The sequence below is a fragment of the Moschus berezovskii genome, chromosome 8, assembly GCF_049115385.1.
Source record: "Moschus berezovskii isolate FMDL1 chromosome 8, NW_MosBer_1.0, whole genome shotgun sequence".
NCBI classification, from domain to species: Eukaryota; Metazoa; Chordata; class Mammalia; order Artiodactyla; family Moschidae; genus Moschus; species Moschus berezovskii.
The window spans coordinates 91303736-91327618 of NC_142467.1; the positions used below are offsets into that span (position 1 = coordinate 91303736).

At 46.7% G+C, this 23883-nt stretch overlaps 1 protein-coding gene across 1 annotated transcript in view; it reads left to right on the forward strand.

Annotated features, from left to right (window-relative positions):
- LOC129558864 (uncharacterized) overlaps positions 1-2384 on the forward strand; it is a 31321-nt gene extending 28937 nt beyond the window's left edge. The window contains exon 5 of the mRNA XM_088839310.1: positions 1357-2384. Coding sequence (XP_088695436.1) covers positions 1357-1465 — 109 coding nt within the window. The 3' untranslated portion in view covers positions 1466-2384. The remainder of the gene's footprint in view (positions 1-1356) is intronic.
- The last annotated feature ends 21499 nt before the right edge of the window (positions 2385-23883 follow it).

The following is a 23883-nucleotide window of genomic DNA, read 5'->3' on the forward strand; positions in this document are numbered from 1 at the left end:
CAAAGGAGCATATGCTTCAGATACGTTCCTCCTACTTGAGGACTGATGTGATCATAGAAACAGGGTTCCTGGGCGCCTAAGTCACAGTGAGAATCTTCCCTTCTTTCAAAGCGCTTAGCAGCCTGTGTGGCCTTGGAGGTGTCTTGAACCTGAGGAACTGAGCTTCATCTGAGAGATTCCTGTGTCTCTTTTGACAACGCCTGTCTCTCCTGTAGTAGCCTTCAAGAAGCCATCTGGACAGAAACACCGATCTTCTGCACCGGTGGGAGTGGCTGAAAGGCAGGATGGCCTCTTGCCAGTGTTATCCTCTCCACCTCAGTTTTCAACTGTACTTCACTTTTGCCCTTAGAAATACGCTTTCAGTTAGGCATTCTCCTTCCTGAGGTGTTGTTTTGAAAATCCAGTTCACTAAAGATGCAAAGAAGTCATTAGTGTAACTTAACTTTATACTGTAAACTAGCTTCATATTTAAATAGAGGGCTTGGTCCAGTGGTTCTCAGCATGTTTTAAGTCACACACCTCTTTCAGAACCTAAGGAAATAGATGGACCATTCCCTCAGGAAAACTCATGAACATCCAGGATTTTGTATACCACTTGTGGATTTCAAGGAACCCTTTGACCTTACCCTGGAGTTCTGAGTTCTTATGAGAGGATGGTAAATGGGAGAAGGTAGTGGTAAGGGGTAGGAACTGGGACAAACAAGGAAATTGGGTGCTGCGGCTGTGATCACTTTGTGGTTTTCCCCAAGACCCGTCGTGTGAACACGTCAGAAATGAAGTCTGTCACCTGGCTAGTGCTTCTGTGGGTAGTGATGCTGGGGACCTGTGCACCACATCTCTGAGCTCCCAAGACCACGTGTGCTGTATCTCCATGAAGCTGTATAAGGAGAAAACTACCCTGGGGATGCTGGAACTGCCTTTCTGCTGGAGGAGCCTTATGTCCCTCTGGTGGGCCAAGGTCCTGTTGGCAAGGTTATAGGGGCCACCAGCCTGCTACCACCACCCCCCAGCAGAAGAGGTAGTGGCTTGGTCATTCTGGACTACATACTCATAACCTTGAGGCTGAGATCTCTTTTATTTTCTTTGGGGAAGTCAGCTTTATGAGGCAGCTTATGATTCCCTGGGTATTGTTCTGTTCAAACTGGGGGAAATATGGGGGAAGTTTTTGGATCTAGACTTCATCTGAAAGCCTCGCAGGGGATTTTGGAAGTGATGCAGCATAGTGAAACAAGCATGCGATCATTTGTAGTCCCATGCTTGTGATGTGAAGCTCCTTCTGTTTGTGGTGACTCGAGGAGGGGAGAATTCCCCCATTGCGAGCCAGCTGGACAAGTGTCAACACTGCTCTCTCTGCAGGTTCCAGCATGGAAGAGGAAGAGCAGGGCATGGACTAGGGGAAGCCGCCAGGGTTTGCGGGGCTGGACCCAGTTTAACACACATGAAAGGGGGGTGGTCCTTCTCTTGAGCCAGTCAGCCAGGGTCCCCCTGCCCCCACAGAGCCATTCTCAGACCTGGCACAGCACCCTGTCCAAACTGGACACCGACACCGGCTTGTTGATATGATAAGAGACTCACCTCTCGCCGACATCACATCCTAGAGTGAAGCACAGGCTTTGCATGTCACCCTCACGTGGGCACACCCTCATGGACAAATGCAGTCTTTCTCCCACTCAGTCAGACTTTGTCCCTTCAATTCTTTGTATTTTTAAACATTAGCTTTTTGTGATTATTTCTGTGTTTACTGGATTTATTGACATTAAAATAAATATTTCTTTCTTTAAAGAATTTAGTTATTTTTATGTTTATTTATTTTCAACTGTGCTGGATCTTTGTTGCTCCATGGGCTTTTACTCTAGTTATGGTGAGTAGGGGCTACTCTCTAGGTGCAGTGCCTGGACTTCTCATTGCACTGGCTTCTCTTGTTATGGCTCCCAGGCTCTAGAGCACAGGCTTGGTGGTCATGGCACTTGGCCTTACTTACTCCTGGCATGTGGGATCCTCCCAGATCAGGGATCGAATCCATGTCTCCTGCATTGACAGGTGTATTCTTTACTACTGAGCCACTAGGGAAGCCCCTAAAATAAAGATTTCTTAAACAGTGTACAGAAAGCAATAGTCATAGATGAAAAGATAGATAAATTGAACTTTCATGGTCTTTTGTTCAGCAAAAGATACCATTAAAAGAATGAAAAGGCAAACCACAGGCTAATACTTTCAGTAACATACCTGACAGAGGACTTGTCTGAATATGTGAATAACGCCTGTAGGTCAATAAGAAAAAGACAGGCACAATCAGCAAAGGCCTTGAGCAAGAACATGTTTAAAGTGGATATCTAAATAGTCACTGTGCAAGTTAGAACTTATAACACTGTATATCCACCCTAAAGGACCAAAACCTTAAAGATTGATAATACCAAATATTGGCAAATCCTCATGTGTTGGTGGACTTCCCTGGTGGCTCAGCCAGTAAAGAATCCTCCTGCAATGTGGGAGACCTGGGTTTGATCCCTGAGTTGGGAAGATCCCCTGGAGAAAAGAAAGGCTACCCACTCCAGTTCTGACCTGGAGGATTCATGGACTATACAGTCCATGGGGTCCCAAAGAGTCGGACACAACTGAGTGACTTTCACTTTCATGTGTTGGTGATTTGAGCGTTTGGAAATTTGGAAAACTATTTAGCAGTATCTACTAAAGCTTGGGAGTCCCTTGTACTGCAAGGAGATCCAACCAATCCATTCTAAAGGAGATCAATCCTGGGTGTTCTTTGGAAGGACTGATGCTGAGGCTGAAACTCCAATACTTTGGCCACCTCATGCGACAAGTTGACTCACTGGAAAAGAGTCTGATGCTGGGAAAGGTTGGGGGCGGGAGGAGAAGGGGACGACAGAGAATGAGATGGCTGGATGGCATCACCGACTTGATGGACATGAGTTTGAGTGAACTCCGGGAGTTGGTGATGGACAGGGAGGCCTGGCGTGCTGTGATTCATGGGGTCGCGGAGAGTCGGATACGACTGAGCGACTGAACTGAACTGAACTGAACTGAACTAAAGCTGAAATTGCACTCATTCCATAACTCAGTAGAAATGAGTGTGTATATCCTCCAGTGTTTATAGTGTTCTTATTCATCAACTGGAAACAGCCCAAGTGGCCATCAGCAACAGAATGGATAAGTAAATTGCATCATATGGAATACAGCACAGCAATTTGAAAAAGAACAAACTGTGTTGGCACATAGCAATACAAATGAATCTCAGGCATGTTGAGTAAAAAAGCCAGACACCAAAAAAGTACATATTGTATGACCCTGTGCTCCTGGAGGACAGGACCACACCTTTTATCTCTGAAAGTAAATATTTGTTGACACAGCGAGTAAAGGAAGACATGGCCTTTGCTCTCGAAGAGGTTTTCGGAGTAACGTCTGTGTGTGTGTGTTAAGGTGACATCAGTTCAGGATGCAGTTAACAAATGCTCAGTTTGCTGTAAAATGAAGCAGAAAATATATGCTAAAAAAAAAAAAGAAGAAAAAGCAGAAATGAACCCATTTACCTTCATGGGGAAGGGAGTGACAAAGGGGCTGTGGGATTCAGGAAGAGGCATTCACCAGTGCTCAGGGGACTAGGAGGGCTTCCTGAAAGGAATCGTATTGAGCAGAACTTTGACAGGGGTTGAGATGACAACACGCAGAGAAGGCCTGAGAAGGACACCCCAGGCTTAGGGAATGGCACATCCAGGTGGTTCTCAGGCTTTAGCACATGTCAGAATCGTCTGGAGGACTTTTGAAAACACAGGCAGCTGGGTCCCACCCAGAGATCTTAGTTCAGTAGCTCTGGAGTAGGACCTGAGAATTTGCATTTCCAGCAATTTCCAGCTGATGCTGATGCTGCTGGTCTGGGAACCACACTTTGGGACCCACTGGCTGGTCCAGGTAATTGCATCTCTACGTGAGTCACATTCACTTACTTAGGTAAGTGAAGTGCAAGATGGGAGGGTGTTTTTACGCAGGTAAAGTGGGCCATAGCCTGGAGGCCTTTGGCTGCTGTCTGAGCTTAGACCTAATCCTGTAGACTTAATCTAGAGCCACATGGATAGATGTATGTCATATCTGATTTCCAGAGTGTCCCCCTACAGGATCTAGATACCGTCAGCCTTAAGGCTTAAGTCTTAAGCTTAAGGCTGTACAGTTGTGCAAGTGATAAAATGCATACTGAGTTTGACCTTGTAGAGACAAGCCCTGCACAAAGCACACCTTCAGAGGGCAACACGGTTTACACTGATGGGCCAACAAGGATTGAAGAAAGGCATTGTTTTAAGCATGCAACATCAGGATTATTTGTAGCCATGAGCAAACTCTGGGAGTTGGCGATGGACAGGGAGGCCTGGCGTGCTGTGATTCATGGGGTCGCAAAGAGTCGGACACGACTGAGCAACTGAACTGAACTGAACTGAACACATGCATGCAGGGGCTTCCCAGGTGGCTCAGCAGGTAAAAAAAATCCACCTGCCAATGCAGGAGCTGCAAGAGACATGGGTTCAATCCCTGGGTCAGGAAGATCCCCTGAAGGAGAAAATGGCACCCTGCACCAGTATTCTTGCCTGGAGACTCCCATAGACAGAGAAGCTTGGTGGGCTGTAGTCCATGGAGTTGCAAAGAGTTGGACACGACTGAGCACACAAAAACAACACATACCGTGGGAATGGCAGGTGGAAAAAGAACTTGCTGATCTGACCATTCAGCCAAAATCAGCAGTTTTACTTTAAAGGAGAGATAATTGTTCTGAATGTTTCTTTCTCATGGCCCACAGCCCTCCCACATTCCTCCGGACAAGGATGTTACACCATACACCCAGTCCGTTTCTGTAGAGACACACAGAGTCAGGAGATTCCCCCCAGATGGTCTTTCTTTGGCTCGGGAAAGGAGAGTTAGTCACCTGGGTGGGATCTGGGGAGGGAGGCACACACCCTGAACAGCCCAGCTGAACAGTCCCTGCCCCTCTCTGGGGCCATCCTGGTCAGGACACTGGACTAGCAGGACGGCCCTTTCCAGGATGACCCCGGCACAAAGAGCCAATGCCATCTGTCGTCCTTTATACTGGCTTCCAGTTATACCTCAAAACTTTCACTTAAGCTACAATTCAGTTGCTATTACTGAATACCAAAATATTCTACTGGGTGTGGTAGAGACACAGATGAATCAGCCACAGACCTGCCCTCCAGAAACGTACAGTTTAATAAAGGGGAGAGGAGATGGAGGTTGTTCTCAGTCATTAAAAACCCTCCTGCCTGGTCCCTTGTTTCCTCCCTCCACATCCCTGGTTTAGGTCTAACTGCTCCCTCTCCCTTAGTCACCACTGTTGGAGGCTGGGGGCTCTCATTCATTCAGTAGGATCCTGAGGTCACAGAGATGAGTAAATCAAGATGCTTGTGGTCTGATAGGGAGCTCGTCCCGCCCCACAGTTGAAGACAGGCCATCCCTGAGCAGATACCCTGAAGCTGCCACCCCTGTTGCTGGGGCCAAGACCATCAGCTCTGGGCTGGAGAAACCTAAGTCACCTTGCTAGCTGGGTTCTATACTGATAGATGGTGCCTGAGGTCCCCACCTTTGCATCAGCCTGTCCCAGACCAGCTAAACCACAGGCCTCTGGGGGTTGCAGCCGTTTCTTGCATGGTGATCCACAGGAGGATAAGAGGGGGCTCCGGTGACTGCTGGTGCCCTGACAACTCTCTAGCTCCCTGAAGACCCCATTCCTCTTGGATTTTTGATGGCCTTTTCCCTTGGGGGCCCTGGGAACTAGATTGCTTCCTCCTTACCCCCAAGCTATTTGTAAGAGAATTAACTAAAAGTGAGTAGGGGCCCAGAAATCAGAACTGGGTTTAGATCTTGCTCTGCTACTCCCTGTCTGTGCAACTAGGGCAAGGCACCTAACCTTTCTCAGCCTCAGTTTCCTCATCTGTAGAATGGGAATAACAACCTTGCTTATTACTTCATATTGTTGTTCAGAGACACAGAGGATACAGACAGAATTATTATCCCTAAACTGCCCTAAGCCTAACAGGGTAGTTGGACAAGCACACACAGTGTAATGTGTACCACACCAGAGGCAAGTTTGGGATGCAGTAGTGAGCAGAGTAAAGGTAAACTAATTCTAACAAGGATGAACTGCAGAGCTTCATGTCAGTGCTATGTGCAGAGCATGGTGGAAGCACCTCTCCAGGGCTTTGGCCGCTAGTGTTTCTTGAATACCTGACACTGTGTTTAGTATTTACCCATGTTTTATTTTTTAATTCACAACAAACCAGTGAGGTGTTATCATCCCATTTTACAGATGAACAAACTGGGGCTCCAAAAGGAGCATACATTGACCTGGCATAGGATTTGCTGAGCACCTACTACATGCTAAATTTTACAGATATAACAGTAAACAAGAGAGATCCAAGTCCCTCCCTCCTAGAGCTTACATTCCCCTCCCATGAAGCTCTGCAGTTCACACTTGCTCAAAATGAGGCTGAAATGTGCCAGAGCTCAGATTCAAACTCAGGTCTGAGGACCTCCTGGGCTTGTGCTTTTCCCACTCACTCCAGAACTCACTGTCTCTGAGGACCTTCCTCTCGTGGGAGGCACAAACTGTCCCTGCCAGCTCCTCTGAGGAATTCAGGGATTCGGGAGCGAGGCTGGATTAGGAGTAAGAGAGGAGCTCCTATTTCTGTAGAACCCCGTCTTTCACAAGCACTCTCCAACAGCCCTGCCCCAAAGAAAGGCGGCCTGCCTGACCCCTCAGATATTTTCCCCAGGGAGGGGTGGACGGAGGAGCTTCCCCAAGGGGATTTCAAGGGAGAGATAGTGCTGTCTGTGTTCAGGTCAGAGAGAGACACCCTCTTCCTGGCTTAGGTGGGGAATCCCTTTGGATTTCACTTGTCCTGTGGGAGGGGCCTGTTATTTTCCTAGTCCTCTAGGGAGGAAGTTAGGCCTGGGCTATGTCAGAGGATTAAATCAGGCTCCGGGGCTCTTGGGTGCAGGCCTCAGCCCTGCCCTCCCTCTGCCCTCAGCCTCAAGCTGCCTCTTGATGCCATGAGATCTGTGGCACTCCCACTGGGCGGTGACATTTTCTCTTAATCCAAGGAAACAATGAGAAATTTACAAGCCTCTTCCACTGAAGAAAAAAAGATACATATAGGATTACTCATTATAATATTTGCTTATAGTAGCAGTCACCTGGAAACAATCTAAATGGCCAGTGTTTTGGAATTAAATAAAATATGATAAAAGTATACATTCAGTGAAATAATATGCAGCCATTAAGAATCATATGGAGAAGAAAATTATATGAGTGCTTATAATTTAGTCACAACTCATGACTAAAACAATGTACACAAATATACAACATGATCCCATTTTTGTGTATATGTGCATAGAAAAATGTCTAGAAAGATGCACACCAAATGTGAACAGTAAAAATAAAAAGTGTGAGCAATAACGATCTCTGGGTAGTGGAACTGAAACTTCTGTTTTCAGTATTTCCAAATCTTTCAGCGAAAGAAATGTGTGTATTTTCTAATCACAGAGAGAAGAATCCCCACAATATATATTAGAGAGAGAAGAGACTATCTCTTTTTGGACCTGCACTTAGCTGGTTCCAGTCCCTACCTAGCCTTGGGAGGTTTGAAAGCGCAAGAGTAGTGTGGGATTGGGGACAGCTCGAGGAGAATGAGCTGCCCTCTGTTCAGTTCAGTCGCTCAGTCGTGTCTGACTCTTTGCAACCCCATGGACTGTAGCACGCCAGGCTTCCCCGGGTCTCATCTGAAATGTCATCTGTCATAAAGACCTCCTGACTGCATACCTGGGCCGAAGGAGGCCCCTCGCACATTCTCTCTCCCTCCCTCACCCCATTTTATTGTCTTCATTGCACTTAACTCTGTCTCCAGTGACCTGCTGCTCATCTATTCTGGGTGGTTATTCGTCCTCTCCACCAGAAGGCAGGCCTTGGGAGAGCAGGACCCCTGCCATCTTGCTCCTCTGACTTCCCATCAGGAGAAGAAACCTGAGAAAAATCTTGGTTTACAAGAAGCAGACCAGGCTGTTCAGCAGCCCTCTAAAATGGTTGTGGGCATTGATCCTAAGGCTGCAGGTGACCTGGAGAAAATGGGATTAACATCTTGGGAGTCTAGAGACAAGCTGATTACTCTCTCTGGGGACCAGAACTGATTGAAGCTCAGCAACACAGAGAACCTGGTCCAGCTTGGTAACAGCAGCTGCCAAATTGTTACATGTGCTGTGGAAGTGCCAGCTTTGTGCTTTCAGTTCAGTCGTGTCCGACTCTTTGCGACCCCATGAATCACAGCACGCCAGGCCTCCCTGTCCATCACCAACTCCCGGAGTTCACTCAAACTCATGTCCATCGAGTCGGTGATGCCATCCAGCCATCTCATCCTCTGTCGTCCCCGTCTCCTCCTACCCCCAATCCCTCCCAGCATCAGACTCTTTTCCAGTGAGTCAACTCTTCGCATGAGGTGACCAAAGTATTGGAGTTTCAGCTTTAGCATCCAGGATTTGGTGATGGACAGGGAGGCCTGGCGTGCTGTGATTCATGGGGTCGCAAAGAGTCGGACACAACTGAGCAACTGAACTGAACTGAACTGATCACTCCTTCTAATGAACACCCAGGACTGATCTCCTGTGCTTTACAGCTTATAAATGAGTGAAGTGAAGCTAGAAACAGTTTATCTGATCTTCCCTTACCCCTTCACTTCCAGAGCTCCTGAAGCTGCCAGCCCCATCTGTCCTCTAGCTCACGACTTGGGCTCCTCTCTTCTGAATCTGTTCCAGTCAGGTTCTCATCCCAACCATTCCACTGACTCTACCCTTGACCAAGAGCGCCTGTGCTTCCAAGACACTAAATCCAGTTATTAATTCTCTGTCCTCATATGACTTGACCTATCACAGTGACTTGCTCCATCCCCTCGAAATCCTTTCTCCTGGTTTCCTTCCTATTGTACTTGCTATTCCTTCTCAATCTCCTTTGCTGAGCAATTGAATGGAGCTTAGCCTTCATGAGGGCTTCCCTGGTGACTCAGATGGTAAAGAATCCGCCTGCAATGTGGGGGACCTGGGTTCGATCCCTGGGTTGAGAAGATACCCCTGGAGGAGGGCATGGCAACCCACACCAGTATTCTTGTCTGGAGAATCCTCATGGACAGAGGAGCCTGGCGGGCTACATACAGTCTATGGGGTCACAAAGAACCGGACACAGCTGAGCAACTACGCATACACACAGTCTTCATGAACTGAAGGCGGCTTGTATATTGACAGTTACCCCACTTGGTGACCTCCTCCTATACCATGGTTTCATAAGAACTACATGCTGAGCACTTGCAAATCTTCACTTCCAGTCCGTATCTCTCTCCCCTGAACTCCAGACACATATATCCACCTGCTCACTCACCTCTCCACTTGAGTGTCTAAAAGTCATCTCGTGCTTAACAAAACTGAGTTCCTTATCTCCTTGCCAGACATGCTCCATCATCAGGCTTCTGCATGCAAATAATGACTATTCCTTCTTATTTGCTCAAACCAAAATCTCAGGGTCCTCTTTGACTCCTTTATTTCATATTTCTCTTCTAAATCCATCAACGTATCCTGTTGGCTCTACTTTCTAGTATCTGACTAGATCTCAATACCTGTCCCCATGCCCCATTCTACCTCTCCAGTCCAAGCCACCGTTGTCTTTTCCAGGATTTCTGCAGTATCCTCCCAATTGGTTTGACCTGTGCTCCCCAGGTTACTCTCAACACAGCATCCAGGAGAGTGACCTTGTTAAAGTGTGAGACACATCATGTCCCTTCTCTGTGTAAAACTTTCCAGTGGCCCCCATTTTGAGTCAAAGCTCAAGGTCAGTGCTTGATGAGCTTCAGTGCTCTGCACACTCTGGAGCCTCTCACTGCCTCTCTGCTGCCCTCCCTTACTTCCACTTCACTCACTCTTCCCTGGACACACTCCCCTCCTCTCTGACCTTTACCATCTCAGACAGGCTCTTCCCTTCAGGCCGTTTCACGTGCTGTTGACCCCACTGGGAGGCTTATTCCCCTCTTATTCTCAGGGTGCATGTCCTCATTTTTCCAGGTCTTTGTTCACAAGTCACCTTCTCAGATGTCTGGGCTTCCCTGGCTACAATATTTACAGTTTTAGCACTCCTTCCCACCTTCTGCTCCAACATTTCCTTCTACCATCTTTTGCTTTGTTTTTCTTCCAGAGCAGTTAACTTTCCTGATTCCTATTTAATTAATTTATTTGGTTGGTTGGTCTTCAAGTTCCACAGGGGCAGGGTTTTCATCTGTTTTGTCCCGTGCTATATTTCTAGAGTCCGAGGACAGTGCCTGGCATATGGTAGGTGCTCAGTAAATATTTGGTGAATGGATATATGAATAAAAATGTATGATGGGGGCTTCTCCAGTGGTCCAGTGGTTAAGACTCCACACTTCCACTGCAGGGGACATGGGTTTAATCCCGGGTCAGGGAACTGAGATCCCATATACCACATGAGATGCCCACCCCCACCCACCCCCCGCAAAAAAAAAAAAGTATGACAGAACCATTTACTGTTTATGTAAGGCCTTGAGACGAGGGGAAAGAGGTTTCTGCCAGCGAAAGAGTGTCAATGAGCCGAATGAGAAAGAACTGCCCTGGGCAGGAGAATACCCCTGTGTGGATGTCAGAGGCCTGTTTCTGCCTTGAGCCCCATGCAACCAACTCCCAGCTGAGTTGCCACAGATGAGCACTCATCACTCAACTTCCAGTCAGGTTTACGTTGCCCCAGGGCTCCCACTTAGTGTTCTCCTTTAATCACTTACTTTCCTTTCTACCTACAGGAGCCAGTTTGCAGGCTGTTGAAGGAAAAGAACAATAAGACTGTGTCTAGTTTAAAACTTCTCAACTTAAAAGGCCTTGAAATGTATTCAGTGAAGACCCAGAGGGCTGCAAGTGTTGGCAGGCAAATAAAATGAAGGTGCGGGAAATCGTGTTGACTTCTTGGTTAGAGTGAGAGCTCGGGACAGTGAAGAACAGCTAAGTATTGAGGAATGGGTCAGCAGAGGTGGCTGTCTAGTCTTCAGACCCAGGAAGACAGTGCTTCCCTTGGGAAAACCTGGCCACCTCCCCCACGACAGTCAGTCCAGGGCCCACAGCCTGGTCCTCCCCTGCTTTCCTCCCTCCAAGCCTTTCCTCTTCTTTGGTCTCTCTGGAGGTTCTACCCTGCCTGCTGAAGTCAGAGCAGACCTTGGCAGAGTGTTTGGGCTTTTTCTTTTTTTTTAAAGCAAGAATGGTTTGGTTCTAAATCTAGAGGAATATATAGGATGCGTCCAGCATATAGGGGTCTCTGTTTCTGTGTTAAATCACAGTCCAAATTTTAAAAAGTGAAAATATTCAGTAAATAATGAATGTGGGGGGAATGTGGGACAATGTGTACTGCTGATGTGATTGGAAAAGGGGCCACTTTTAAAAATGTATCCAGCTTTTGTCCAAGCAGTTCTACCATCTGGAATTTATCCTCTGGAAATAAACACATTTTTGCAAAGGTGGATGAATAAAGATATTTATAACTGCATTGTTTATAATAGAAAAAAAGGAAACATTGGAAAGCCCAACAGAAAGGAGTTGGTTGTTTAAAATCTGGCATATCTACACAAAGACATGTCATGCAGGCAGCAGCATGACCTGGGGGTGTATATATATTAATAAGAACAATGTTTGCATATACTGCTAGGTTTTAAAAAAAAAGTGTGGTCAGGCCACTCAGAAGAGCTCTTCTCTTTTTTGTTTTGTTTTTTAAATATAATTTTTTTTATTTATTTTTGGCTTTGCTGGGTCTTCATTGCTGCTCAGGCTTTTCTCTAGCTGCAGAGAGTGGGGTCTATTCTCCATCTGTGATGCGAGGGCCTCTCATTGCGCTGACTTCTCTTGTGGAATATGAGTTCTAGGGCGCACGGGCTTCAGTAGCTGCAGCACGTGGGCTCAGTAGTTGCGGCTCCCCGGCTCTAGAGCACAGGCTCAGTAGTTGTGGCACACAGGCTTAGTAGCTCATCGGCATGTGGGATCTTCCCAGATCAGACATTGAACCCATGTCTCCTGCATTGGCAGCTAGATTCTTTACCACGGAGCCACCAGGGAAGCCCAGAATGGCTGTTCTCTTGCTCTTGGTACATGCCCTGCTGGATCAGTGCCTGCTTCTCCTACACCCTCTTCACATGACTGACCTTCCTATATACTTGCTTGCCACAGGCCCCAGCTAGAGATTGATCTTGTCCAAGAGGCAGTGAAGGGCGTGCCCCTCTGCTAGTTTCCCTGGTAACCGATGAGCCAACCTGCCATCTATTCCCCCTGTAACAGGCAGTCTCCCCTCCCCCCGAAGGCTGCCTCCTTGTCCTGCTCACCATCATATGGTGGGGTGTTGCTCCAGGACTTTGCTTTACACTTGTAAGATGGATCCTCCTATCTGTTATATCATTGGTGTCTCTGTCACAGACTCCAGGCTCTTTTTTCAGTCTTGAAATTAGGCAAGTACAGGCCTTATAGGCCTGTGAGATGCAGCCCAACAGAGAGAAAAAGAAAAATGGAAAAATCTTAACAAAACACGCAAGGAAAGTAGCTTTGTACTCAGACTAGTGGGTTTAAATCGAGATCTGTCTCTGAATCCACATGAGAACTCAGGCAAGTGATGTGATCTCCCCAAGCCTCTGTCTCCTACCTGTAAAATGGGCATAGTAAGGCCTGCCTCGCAGAGTTGTGAGGATTTAGTGGGATTAACACCTCTAAAGGCCCAGCTCAGAGTCCAAAATGTAGTGAGTGCTGGTGGTATTCAGATGAGACATGAACCAGTAGTACTTTTCCTGGGTACCTGTGAGGAAGCCTGAAAACATTCTGCAAATTCATCGACAATTATTGATTTTATTTGGCTGGTTAGGATTATAGATGATTTTCAACATTTTAAAATTTTTCTGCAAGGAATACATGTTACTTATGGTGACTGAAAAAAAAAATATGCAGCCTAAATGAGAATTGTGTTTTATTCCATGAATTTTATGAGGACTTCAAGCCTGGGAGTCAGCCTCTCACATAGCTCTGAGGGACTGTTCTCAAAGGGGTAAGGTAAGGGAGGAGCCAGGATACAAAGGAGTTTTGCCAAAAAGAGCAAGTAATAATAAGAACATCAAAAAATTACTGTTAATTAAAGAAAACCAGATATCTCAAGTTAATGAATTTAGCACTTTTCTGTGTATGGGAAGATGCAAGAGTTTGGGCTCATTGAAATCCTTCCTTTGACATGCACCTTAGCTGTCTAAGGCCAGTATTCTGGCCAGTATCTCGGCTCACTGTTGCGAGTGGTGGTAATGATTGACTGCTTGATGGTCGTCGCATCCCTTGTTTGCTGACATGGCAGGCAATATTTTTCATCCACACTTATATAATGATGATGTAATTTTTAAAAAGGAAGTAACAGTTGAAAAGGTTTAAAAGAAAAAACAAACTTCAGGCAGGCCAACTGAGCGGTCTCCAGGGCAAAGCTCCCAAGGATTGAGGTAGAAGGTAGTGGAGAGGGGTAACAGGCAGTGGGTGAAGGAAAAGGATGGTTAGGCTTGAGGGCTGGTGCCCACTTAGATGTACCTCAGAGGTAAGGCTCCAGACCTCACAAGCACGTTCCCCACTTTGCCACGCCCCCACCACCACCCAGGGAGCCTCTGGTAGGAGATATGGTGACCCATCAGATGAGAATGGGTGTATACAGTCGCCGTTGGCTGCTGAGACAACCTGACCCCTGCACCTGCGGGGAGGGACCTGTGGCTCCAGCCATGGGCTCAGCTCTTGGCCCACCCTCAGAATCCATGCTCAAGGGCAGGGTCTCTCAAGCAAATACAACCTGCTGGGAAAGGGATCTGGTGATGACAGCCCAAGGGCTGCTCTGCCATGCCCCGTCCCCACGCCTACTCCCACCCACCAGCTGCTGGCCAGTGATATCAGGAGACTTCTTCCACATGAATGAGCTATGTGTTGCCCATGCCGGTTTATTGAGCATTCTTAGGGCATGGCTTGCCCACCTGGGTGAATTTTCAAAATAATTAAATTTAATCCCATCATACAGCCATTGTTATTGGATTTGTTTTTAATAAATTTTTATTTTATCAAATTTATCAAAATAATGCACACATATGGTTTAAACAAAATAGAGGCCTATAATATTAATAAAAATCCTCTCTCGATGTTTTTCTGCTCTACTCTATTCAGAGAATAGAGTTCACCTTTTATTATTTTCTGTTTCTATTTATGATGTTATTTCTTGATTTACCAGTTTTAGACCTCTGTGGACTTCTTGTGGCAGCTGAGAATTGAGCTCACCTACAAAACCACCTCCAGTTCTTCTTCCATCCTTCCAGTAAGACTAACAAGATTTTTGGTTAACTCAATACATAGTGAATGTAGACATTCTTTACTGCTGTGCTAAGTCATGTGTGATGTATCTGTCCTTGAGTTCTGGAGGAAAAAAAATTAATTCTTTGATAATTTTCTCCTCTCTGTTTTACCTATTGAACCTACTGGATTAATCATCTAATTTTCTTATGTTTTCTTTTCTATTTCCGCTCCGTTTGTCATTTGGAAATACTTTCTTGATTTTTAAAATTTTTGGCTTTTATATTTTTAATATACAAGTACTCATTCTTGTTTCTGATTGCTTCTTTTTACAATATTACAGTTTTGTTTTATGGATACACTATCTCCCATTTATTTCTCTGAAGGTATTACTTTTCATTTGTCTGTTGGTTTTGTTTTAATATTTTTCTATTCTCTAAATTGTCTTTGTTTCCACCTGGCTTCTTTTTGTTTTCTCTCTCTCTCTTCCACATTGGAAGTTTTCCTCAAATATCAGAAATATCTATTGATATTTATGAGTGAAGCAATAAAAAGCTGAATTAAACTGTATTTGGGGAAAACTTGACTGGGACATCACTCTAGGAAGCAAGCCAGTCTTTTCATAAACAAGCCTCTAAATGTCAGACTCTTTTCTCTAGAGCTGGCTTTCTCCACCTCAGCATGTTGTAGGATGGTTAGCAGTATCACTGAACTGTGCTCACCGGGTGCCATTAGTAACCCCCCTCCCAGAATTGTGATAACCAAAAATATCAATAAACCTCACCAAATGTTCTCTGGGGAGCAAAATTACCTCCTTGAGAACCATTGCTCTAGAGCTACACAGCCTCTCAAGAGAAGTATTCTAACTCCTATTCCAATTACTGTTACTGCCTAACAAACCACACCAATACTTAGTAGCATAAACAGCAACCAGTTTGTTGTGCTGCAAGTCAGGAATTGGGGAAAGGCATGGCTCTTCTCTGCTCGACGGTGTCTGAGATGGCTGAAAGTTGGAACCAGCTGCAGCTGAAGGATCCACTTCCAAGATGGCTCTTCACTTGGCAGGGAGAGCTGGAACACTGGGTGCAACAGGACTGGAGACCAGGTAGACGACACATGGCCTCCCAGGGCAACAGCCTGGTAGTTGGACCTCTTGTGGTGTAGCTCAGGATTCTAGTGTGAATGTTCCTTTCAGCAATATGGAAGCTGCAGGGCCTTTTATGGCCTGGCTTTGGAAGTCACATAACATCACTTCCCCTGTAATACAAGCCCACCCAAATTAAGGAAAGGAGAAGAGTTCTCCCTCTCAAAAAGTGTCAAACATCTTTGTAGCCATGTTTTAAGTTCACTGTACTTTGTTACAGGATGATACACGCCTGGGCAAGGTGGGGTATACAGACTTGCTGTCACTCCTGCATTTACATCCTTGTGTTCATCTGCCCTCTCTTCTGCCAGGGTCGCTACCATTTAGTGTCTCCTGCTGTGTTGGACAGAGTATGACGTGGGAGGATTCCAATCGCCCTGGTTCCTTTCCCTACCCTCTTTGTACTTGACCCCCACCATCATAATACCTGGGCTCCCCAAAGTCTGAGCTCCCCCATGGTTCTGAGACAGAAGTGGCTTGCCGCATGTCAGTCTCCCCCTCTGGGAGCCCTTAAGAGACTAACTTTTTCCATATCAGCCCTCCCTCATTCTTCCATCTGCTTTCCAGTTTCCCAGAGTTTGCTGAGATTTCTCATCTGCTAATGTCTCTTTACCTTTCTGTTTGCTCTTGAGCATATATACCATTTTACTTCTTGTCTTGGCATTTTTAGTGACACTTCAGGAGAGAAAGGAGGTAGAGACATGTGAATAACCTGGTATGTCTAATGGTATCTTGTTACACTTCTTTTGAATGGATGTGTGTGTGTGTGAGTGTGTATGCGCGCACGCTCAGTTTTATCCAGCTCTTTGCAACCCTCTGCGAGGCCCTTCTGTCCATGGGATTTTCCAGGCAAGAATACTGGAGTGGGTTGCCATTTCCTTCTACAGGGGATCTTCCCGACCCAGGCATTGAACCTTGGTCTGTTATATCTCCTGCATTGGCAAGTGGGTTCTTTACCACAATGCCACCTGGGAATCCCCTTGAGTGGATATATGGTATCTCTAAATTGTGTTATAATCTTCCCTTCCCTGTTGAAGCTCTGTTAAGTAGTACAGTGACCACATTTAATGTGTTATTGATAATTTAGAATCTTCTTTATGAACATACATGTTTACTTTGGAATTATTAAATTAAGTAAAGCTATCTGTCCCCCTTCATGTTGAGGATGCAGATCACTGTACCAAAATTCCTTAAACCTTATTTCATGGACATCTCTGTCTCTGACTGCCTCTTTTCCCATTTATATGTGGTGAGGGGGCCATATTACAGCACATTAACTTCTAATTTACTCCTTTTAAATGGCTACTAAACTAGATGACCATGAAGGATATGGACTTCCCTGGTGGATCGACAGAAACGAATCTGCCTGCAAAGGCAGGAGATGCAAATTCGATCCTTGGGTCGGAAATTTTCCCTGGAGGAAGGCGTGGTGACCCACTCCAGTATTCTTGCCTGAAAAATCCCATGGACAGAGGAGCCCGGGGGGCTACAGTCCATGCATGGGGTTACAAAGAATCGGACACAACTGAAGTAACTTAGGACGCACACATGCAGGGTATCCCCCACCAGCCTGCCCCTACACATTTTCTACCCTTTCCCACGCCTCCCAGTATTTGACCTTTGTGGATTGCACCAACCAGGCTCCGTGCCCTTGTGCTTCCAGTTGGGTTTGGCCAGATGAAGGCCCCTGCAGGAGATAAGAGAGTAATGTTGGGATGTATTAGGGTACTTTATCCACCCCTCCCCCCACCAGCTCCCTCCCTTGCCAGGCCTCAGGTCAGGTCTGTTCTTCTCCTTAAAGCCACTGCAACTCCCCGCAGCCCTTCCCTGTAGCTCTCTCAGGGTCCTAGTAACAGTCCCACCTCCTCCTCCCTCCAGGCCATGGTAACAGCTCCCCACTGTCACTGGCTCCAAAGTGTTTCTCCTTCCCTCGACGCTGCCCACCCCCTTGGAAACAGTCCTTCCTTAAGCTCTGCTCTTTACCTGTGCAGTATGTGTCTGTTTTCTACTGGGACCCTGCCCAGACTGAAACTTCTTCTGATTTGCTTCTAAAACAAGAATGGTCCCTGCGTGAGCCCTGAAGCATCTGCTTTGAAATGTTCTGTGTGAGCTCACTGACATCTCTGGGTTACTCAGGGGCTTTTGAAAATTCACTTCCTAGTTGTTAAGCAGAATAGATAGTAGACGGTACGGGATTAGTGACGTCTTCATATGGGGAAATGTTACTGGAGTGTTTTGAAAAGGAAAATAAGCATGTAAATAGAAGGAAACCAGGAGAGAGAATTTTTGATGACTTTCAGAAATTATATGACGAGCTGGAAAATATCAGGGGTTTTAGAAAAGGATTAAATCCCTTCCTGCATAACAGATCCTTGCTGGGTCTTAAGGTAAAGTGGGTATTTGGGGGACATCCAGAGCAATTCTGAGTGGGATTCCCCCAGTGTGACATTAGAAGTCCCTCAGTTCAGACCTGCCAGGCCTCTGTGCTTCCCGGTCAGTAGCTTCTCTGATGCTTTTGCTCTGGGAAGTGCCATGTGCTTGTCTGTCCACTAGAGCCCAGTGAGGCTCACGGCCCTGCAGCAGCATCAGGGCTCACATCCTACAGCAGCCGAGCCTCTCCTGTGGCACCTCTGAGCTCAGCCCTCACAACTCACCTTCTGGAATGCTCTCTGGATTCTCTTACCTCCTCACCTGCTGTCCAGTCAACCCTTGGTGAATTTATGCACTCCTTTCAAGCAAGAACTCTTCCTGGCCACCCATTTCCTAAAGCAGAAAAAGGAAATGTATCATAAATACTTCTCAAAGATGATGACGGGAAGGGGTAGTGTCACTCTGGCTGGCCACGGTTGCCACTGTGGCAGTTCACAGACAGGCGGTGAGGTGGCATGTGGAGGCTGATGTCCCAGCCAGGGCCAGCACAGGCACAGCCCTCAAGGCCCAACCTCCCCAGCCTACACCAGCAGACTCCTGGACCCTCAGCACTCCTGGGCAGGAGGAAAAGGCCTGGAGGCATTACCCTGTTTCACAGGAAGGAGCCCAAAGCCAGGAAAATCGAGAGTTGCAACTTCAGTCGAGAGACATGCTTATACCCTGGCTTCCTTATTCATGATTCTCTTACCTCTAAGGACTTTTTTTATTAATAAATAAAATTATTTTATTAATAATTTGAGGAGTGGGGACTGGGCAGTTGGAGAAGGGTTTGTTATTTTCAGTGTGGCTACCCTCAAGTGATGTAGCCTTTTTCAGTTCACCTTATTCTCTTTCAACCTACACCACTCTGTGTCCTTCAGCCAAGTGAGCCCAACCAAGGCCCCCAGCGTCCCACCCAACAGAGGTGCAAGAGGCCCCAGGCCCTATCCTGTTCATTCTTGCTCTGTAAATGTACCGCTGGGAGACAGATATGTAGGAACGTGGCCAGAATAGCCAGCCCCTGGCTGTAAAGTGGAGGACCCTGGAGGACTGGGGGAGGTTTCTGGGGCCTCTCTGCACTCCTCCCATAGCCAAAGGTTCAAGGTCCGTGCACTTCTGGGAGGGTGGATGGGCCCCCAGCGGGCAGAACACTTGTATAGTCTGTAAGTCCATGTCCTGTCTTGTCCTTTCCAAACTGCCCATAGTTTGCTTCAGTTCAGTTCAGTTGTTCAGTCATGTCCAACTCTTTGCGACCCTTTGGACTGCAGCACACCAGACTTCCCTGTCCATCACCAACTCCTGGAGCTTACTCAAACTCATGTCCATTGAGTCAGTGATGCCATCCAACCTTCTTATCCTCTGTTGTCCCCTTCTCCTCCCACCTTCAATCTTTCCCAGCATCAGGGTTTTTGCAGTGAGTCAGTTCTTTGCATCAGGTGGAAAAGTATTGGAGTTTCAGCTTCAGCATCAGTCCTTCCAATGAATATTCAGGATTGATTTCCTTTATGATAGACTGGTTGGATCTCCTTGCAGTCCAAGGATCTCTCAAGAGTGTTCTCCGATACCACAATTCAAAAGCATCTGTTCTTCAGCATTCAGCCTTTATAGTCCAACTCTCACATCCATACATGACTACTGGAAAAACCATAGCTTTGACTAGACGGCCCTTTGTTGGCAATAATGTCTCTGCTTTTTAATATGCTATCTAGGTTTGTCATAGCATTTCTTCCAAGGAGCAAGCATCTTTTAATTTCAAGGCTGCAGTCACCATCTGCAGTGATTTTGGAGCCCAAAAAAAAATAAAGTCTCTGTTTCCATTGTTTCCCCATCTATTTGCCATGATGTGATGGGACCGGATGCCATGATCTTAGTTTTCTGATGTTGAGCTTTAAGACAACCTTTTCACTCTCCTCTTTCACTTTGATCAAGAGGCTCTTTAGTTCTTCTTCGCTTTCTGCCATAAGGATGGTGTCATCTGCATATCTGAGGTTATTGATATTTCTCCTGGCAATCTTGATTCCAGCTTGTGCTTCATCCAGCCCAGCTTAGGGTGTGCCAGAATTCAGCCATTGCTTGGGTGGCTGCCACTAACCACATGGAATAGAAGGAAAATTCTGAACCCAGGCACGTGCACCAAGCCTGACGTGGTCCTCAGCAAGATGTTGCAAATTCCTAATCTGGACACAGAGGCCAGAGAGTTTGTGCATCATCTAGAGCCCAGAGTGAGCTGTTACACACAAACATAGACACCTTGAATGGAACCTACACACCCTGCCTTGCCTGAGGAGGGGCCATGGCCCACTTGATTCCCATCATGCACCACTGCAAACTGACGCAACCAGCTTTCAGCAGACCCTGCCAGAGAAGAAACACATCACAACAGCATACTCCTCAGCCCAGGCAGGAGGCTTCATCACATCAACAGAGTTGGACTTCTCACCCCAGCATCTCACTCTATCAAGCTGGAAGTGCCTTTTATCAAGACCATTTACAGCCTCTTAGTAGATCTGCTTCTCCCAAGAAATTAAACCAATGGCTTTCAATCCTGGCTGCACATTACAGTTATCTAGAATATTGAAAGTACTGATGCCTGGACCTCATCCTCACTCCAGAGATACTGACTGAATTGATCTGGGCTTTTATAAAAAAAAGAAATTTAAGTGTTTATTGACTGGTAATATATATGCAAAAAAATAATAAGAAAAAAAAATGAGTGTAAAGCTTGGTGAATTTTGACAAAGTGAATTTATCCTAAGCTGCTTCCAGGTCAAGAAACATCACTTGCATCCCCTGGTGCCCCAAAGCATAACCACCATTCTCATTTCTAATGGCAGAAATTTAGTTTTACCTGTTTTATGCTTTATATTATGTTCAGTTCAGTCAGTTCAGTCGCTCAGTCGTGTCCGACTCTTTACGACCCCATGAATCACAGCACGCCAGACCTCCCTGTCCATCACCAACTCCCAGAGTTCACTCAAACTCATGTCCATCGAGTCAGTGATGCCATCCAGGCATCTCATCCTCTGCTGTTCCCTTCTCTTCCCGCCCCCAATCCTTCCCAGCATCAGAGTCTTTTCCAGTGAGTCAACTCGTCGCATGAGGTGGCCAAAGTATTGGAGTTTCAGCTTTAGCATCAGTCCTTCCAGTGAACACCCAGGATTGATCTCCTTTAGAATGGACTGGTTGGATCTCTTTGCAGTCCAAGGGACTCTCAAGAGTCTTCTCCAGCACCACAGTTCAAAAGCATCAATTCTTCGGCGATCAGCTTTCTTCACAGTCCGACTCTCACATCCATATATGACCACTGGAAAACCATAGCCTTGACTAGACGGACCTTTGTTGGCAAAGTAATGTCTCTGCTTTATAATATACTATCTAGGTTGAATATATTCTATTTTTTATATTATGTAAGTAGAATCAAATAGAATATATTCTTTTATATCTGGCTTCTTCTGCTCAACATTGTATTTGTGAGGTTCATCAAAGCTGTTTTACAATTGCTTGTAGTTGTTGTAGCTTGTTCATTCTCATTGCTGTAGGTTGTTCCACCATGTGGATGTTCCTCTGCTTCTCTGTATTTGACTTTCTGGGTGGTAGTTGGCCATTTGGGGTTATTATGACTATTGCTGCTATGAGCCTTCATTGGTGTCTTAGAGCACGTTTGCTTGCGTTTCTGTTGGGTCCATACTTGGACATGGAGTTGCTGGGCAAGTATGAAAACCAGTCTGTACAGCTTTAGTACCTTATGCCAAATAATTCCCAAAGTGACTACACCAATTTATACTTTCTCAGTGATGTGTGAGAGTTCTGGTTGCTCTACGTCTTTGCCAGTGATTGGTGTTTTCTAACTTTTTCATGTTAGCCATTCTGGTGGGTGTGTGATGATATCAGAGTGTGGTATTTAATTTGCATTTCCCTAATGACTAATGGAGAAGGAAATGGCAACCCACTCCGGTGTTCTTGCCTGGAGAATCCCAGGGATGTCAGAGCCTGGTGGGCTGCCGTCTATGGGGTCACACAGAGTCGGACACAACTAAAGTGACTTAGCAGCAGCAGCAGCAGCAATGACTAATGCAGTTGAGCACCTTTTCACATGTTAGCCATTAGGTCCTCTCTTTGCAAAGTGCCTGTTGAAGTGTTTTGACATGAGTACTTTTAAGAAGTTCCTTAGGTGGCTCTAGTGTGCAGCCAAGGTTACAAACCATTGAGCTAAACCACAACTTCATATCTGTTATTCTGCTTCTCAGTGTTCTGCCTTTGAGCTTAGAGTATTTTGGATCTGAGGGACCTAATGGACATGGAGAAAGATGCCTGATACCTGCCATGCCACGATGAACCTCCCAGAAAGAAGCAAGAGATTGGAGCTAGAGTTCAGGCAGTTGAAAATCTTTGGGAATGTGGTCTCCACTTCAGACGGGTTCAGGGAGGGCCCGTGGTGTCCACAGCTGCCACAGGCATTTCCTGACCACAAAAATTACCCCTTTCTGGTCCCCGTGGAGCTCTAGGCAGTCATGTGGAGGAAGTGGAGGGGCCCCATGCCAGGTACTTCCCAGTTTCCAGGCCAGCATGAATGGGACACAGCTCGTGTGGCATTGTGGTCAGGCTGAGGGCAATGGAGCATGTGCTCCATGTGAAGCTGGGGGAGGCCTGCTGTCTGTGGCCTCTGTCCTGGGTCAAAAGGCAGCCTGTGGGGCGCTTCCACATGAGGCCAGGCTTGGCTAGCTCCTGAGTTCTACAGGTTTGCATATCAGTCCCAGTTGTTTCCCTCACCTGTACTGGTCTTCTCTGTCCTCTGTGCCCTACCTTGGGGGCCCTGCTCCAGGACCTTCCTTGGCCTTCTTCCCTGTGCTTGCCTTACTCCTCTGAACTTCTGCAGCACTTAGAGTGAGAACACCCAGTGTGGCTCCCAGTTACACCCTGCCTTTTATTAAGTCTTCATTGTGTCATCTGTGCTCATCTCCTCCCCTGCTGCAGCCTCATCCAGGACTGCTGGACACTTCTCTGTGCTCCCCCACAGTGGATCAAGTGGCACTTGGTAGCTCAGTGATAGTGTCCTCCAAACTGGAAAGGAAGATGCAAAAAAATACAGATTACATACAGAGTCCTTCCCTCAGCCTGGAGCTCCGCAGGTATCAAGCAGTGCTATCCCGTGAGGGCTCCGTGTAGGCACACGTGCCGCTCATCTGGTAGAGGGCTCAGATGCTGGTGCCTGACTGGGTGTGCATACCCTGATGGAGTTTACCACAGTGCCCAGAGCTGGCACCATGTGTCCTTGAAAAGAGCAGAGTCCACCTTCTGCTGACTGAAGTCCTGCCAGCTCTCTGACGTGAGATGAGGTCCGTGGAGGCATGTGGGCAAAGTTGACAGTTTGGAGCCTGGTGAGCACAGAGCCAACTCTGGGCTCTTGGTTGTTCCATGTCCCCTGGATTCAGGCCCATCTTGGAAATTGCTCTGGATATAAAGCATTTCATGTCCGATAGTCCAAGTGCAGATGCTATGGTTCCCTTGATTGGCCCAAATGGTAGCCTGAACCAACCAGGAACCAGAGTGCTATCTGAAGCTTGAAAGAGCACTCTCCCGGCAGTGTGTGAGAGCTCCAGTTGCTTCATATCCTTGTCGGCAACTTGCATTTCCTGTTTTCTTCATATTGACCATCCACGTATCATAAAGTGAGAGACCGCTCTCTTCCCATTGACCCTGCACCCCTTTCTCTCCCCTTTCACCCAGCCCCCTATCCATCAGTCAAGCCATTCAGCTCTCTCAAACCTGGGTCTTCAAACTCTCCTTCTCCCCCGGCTCCTGGGGTGCAGTACTTGGCATGCCCCCGTCTCCATCATCCCTCCATCCCCTCCATCCCTTTCCCCATGGGGATGTTTCCCTCCGTCCCCTTCCCCATGGAGTACAACCATGCTGTCTGCCTCTCGTGGCCAAGATTC